The 3,201-nt window shown below is 37.0% G+C and overlaps 1 protein-coding gene across 1 annotated transcript; it reads left to right on the forward strand.

The window, feature by feature from the left end:
• The first annotated feature begins 1,722 nt into the window (after window positions 1–1,722).
• Window positions 1,723–2,475, forward strand: LOC113315411 (protein DELAY OF GERMINATION 1-like). The gene has a single exon (XM_026563709.1). The coding sequence runs from the start codon at window positions 1,723–1,725 to the stop codon at window positions 2,473–2,475; it is 753 nt and encodes a 250-aa protein (XP_026419494.1).
• Window positions 2,476–3,201: the final 726 nt, after the last annotated feature.

The raw sequence follows: 3,201 nt of genomic DNA on the forward strand, positions 1-3,201 counted from the left end.
AAACTTCCGAGCAGCATAGTTTTCTCGCCCGACATCCGAATGACGTGTTTTAGTAGTCTATTTCGCGTAACTTTTCGATATCTATCTAGTGGTGTTATTGGTCTGTCCAAATTATTATTTTATTATTTCTATAAATTATTGTTCTTAATTAATTAATTAATTATGTCATTATCGGCTAAATCGTCTGTTGATTGGTCTAATAGCGTTGACGTGCTTTTCGGATCCTTACAGACTTGATATAAAAATAGATTTTCAATCTATTCAATGATCAATCAAGACAAGTATCTAGAAAATACAGAGAACTTACAACTTACCATCTTTTGTAACAAGTTCCATTTTTCCGACATAGTCATAAAAACAACTACATCCTACAGTGTCTATCTCTCTGATCTCAACACCTTCTCTGCTTCCCTCCATAAAATCAACTCTTCTCCTTCATTTTGTGACCGAAGCAAGACTGGAATGGTCATTTCTTGATTTAGACCAGAATTGTACAGATTGATCTCTCGAATCTAAAGTACCCATGTACAGTACATTTGTTGAGAGTGTAGATTCATTTTTCATCAACCTACCCACTTCTACTCTTTTATCCAGAATCATTTTTTACCCTACTACAACCCCACTCTAGCGAGTTAATTTTATACCTAAGATATTCTCCTCAATCTCTTTTTTCAATTTCGTGTTCCTAGGTTTAGATATTTTGGCAATTATATTAGGACTAAGGCAAAAACGTGGAGAGTTTTTTAAGCCAATAAATTAGCTAGGTCAAGGCGTCAGACTTTCGCTAGGCAACATTATCCTATTCAAATAGGCATTTCGCTGTGTCGCCCTTGTTCATTAGATTTCTCTGTTGGGAACTTGCAAGACTGAAAGTGAACCAAACTAAAGATAAAAATGAAGATGCATAAGTTAAAAGATCATCACATATGTTACAGTAGCTCCTACGTAGTACTCTCCTGTGTACGATATTTAAGATTATCAAAAAGAGTTTGTTGTATTCACTGCCACCCTATTTGGATTCTTATGACAAATATAGTACGATTGCTAGTTTACTAGGGAAGCTCATAGATTTCGCTTTGCACTTGGATTCACTGATGTAATAAGAGTGTAAGGTCACATCTACTATATCTATCTCTGTTATCATCTTTCTGGTAGTAGTGCCTTCCACTTTCATAATTTTCACCCTATCTCCTCAGTGCATGCATGTATGAATACGAGGTCTGTTTTCAAATATCCCTGCCAACTTAACTTTAGTCCGGGTGATTTTACGCGCCAGCCAGAAGTAAATTTTTGTCACTACAAGGAGCAAGTAAACATGCATTTGCATTAGAGTTAGGGCGCTTATGACCAAAAATACAAGTTTGAGCAAAATGACACCTACTTAAGACAAGGGAAGTCAGCTGATTTCTTTTCTTCTCTAGCAGCTTGTAACTACTCAGTTCGGTACAAATATATCGATAAGTTAAAACTTCGATAAAAAGATCCCTTGACAAGTAGGACAATTAAAGTCACTTCCCTTAACTTGCAATACTTCTAATTAACATACAACGTACCACCATATTACATGAGTCATTGACCACAGCGAATCAGAGTCTACTTGAAACCCTTGTCTATATATAGAGAATAAAACATATACTTACTACTTCAAGAAAAAATAAAAACCCCTTGCTTCATTTGTAGTGTACACTTAGCAGATTCCGTCAGCTTTACTCGCAGTTCATGATGGCAAGCTCATCAAATCAAGTTCAATTCCGTGAATGCTATCAGAACTGGATGATTCAACAACAAGAACTTCTCGAAGAGCTCATACAAGTGTACAACCAAAACTCCAATGACGAACAAGAACTTTGCTGTGTCATCCACAAACTCGTCGAACACTATGAAAATTATACTGATAGAAGAGCCCAACTTGCAATAGACGATGCTCCATGCCTTTTCTCACCAACGTGGTGTACTTCCATCGAGAATTCGTATTTTTGGCTCGGGGGTTGCAGACCCTCGTTAATGATTCGACTCGTTTACTCGCTCTGTGGTTCACAACTTGAGTCACAACTCACTGAGTTTTTACAAGGAGTGAGAAAAGGTAACATAGGTGAGTTATCAGCAAGTCAACTTAGTCTTGTCAGTGAGTTGCAGTGTAGAACAGTAGGAGAAGAAGAGAAGCTTTCAAAGAAAATGGCTAGTTTACAAGAGAATATAGCCGATTATCCACTCACTAGGCTTGCTAACAACTCATCAGACGTTTCAGATACTGAGTCCCATATTGAGCAAGTGGATCATGCTTTGGATTCACACTCTAAAGAGCTGGCTAGTATTTTAGTTGACTCAGATAAGTTGAGGATGAATACTTTAAGAGAAGTTATAGGCATCTTGACACCATTCCAAGCTGTGGATTTTCTGATTGCTGGGAAGAAACTTCATCTTTGTATGCATCAATGGGGCCAAAGGAGGGATCATCGCCATGGAAGGACATAAGTAATCGAAACGCATACATATGATGATGTGTTAAGCTAGGCACGTGTTTGTTTGCATGTGCAGTTCACTAGGAGAGAAAGAACTGCGTCGTTTTCTGCTTTAGCAAGTGTGTGTAGTTTTTGATTTTGTTTTGGAGTCGCAGCGCTGTCCTTACTGCAATTAGCTTGTGTCGTTTAGATGTGCAACGTAAATAAAACCGGAGGTGTTTATGTACGTTCAGCACCAAAGATGGCCGCTCCATCCAAATATCCACAATGCACATCCCATTCTTATTTCTTTTCTTGATGAGAAAGGTTTTTCCTATTTCTCATCCCTACTTTTCCTATTTATCATCCCTTCACAATTTCTAAAATCATTTTACTTTTCAAATTTAGTTTTTCCTAAGTACCACTTACAAGAGTCAACAAACTTTGACCAGACTATTACCATTTTTATTTATCCTCTTGTTCATCAATCTCACGTTTTCACCCAACAGAACAAAAATTCATCAAGTTAAAATACTAGGTTCCTTACCGATCATTATCATAACATACCTATTTTTTATTTTCTATCGCTTGATTCTCTGAGACGATTAATGCGATTAATACTTAACCCACTTATCATCACTGATGTTCAATCTGTAACCTCATTTTAAAAATATCCCAAGAACTAGTCATCCAGCTAAAGACGATTATTAATGGACGGTTACTAATAATCTCAGTTGGACAACAAATAATGGCAGTGACA

The sequence above is a fragment of the Papaver somniferum genome, chromosome 1 (genome assembly GCF_003573695.1).
Source record: "Papaver somniferum cultivar HN1 chromosome 1, ASM357369v1, whole genome shotgun sequence".
Lineage (NCBI taxonomy): Eukaryota > Viridiplantae > Streptophyta > Magnoliopsida > Ranunculales > Papaveraceae > Papaver > Papaver somniferum.

Coding starts and splice junctions, on each gene's coding strand:
- LOC113315411 (XM_026563709.1), top strand. CDS start 1,723: ATGGCAAGCTCATCAAATCAAGTTCAATTCCGTGAATGCTATCAGAAC.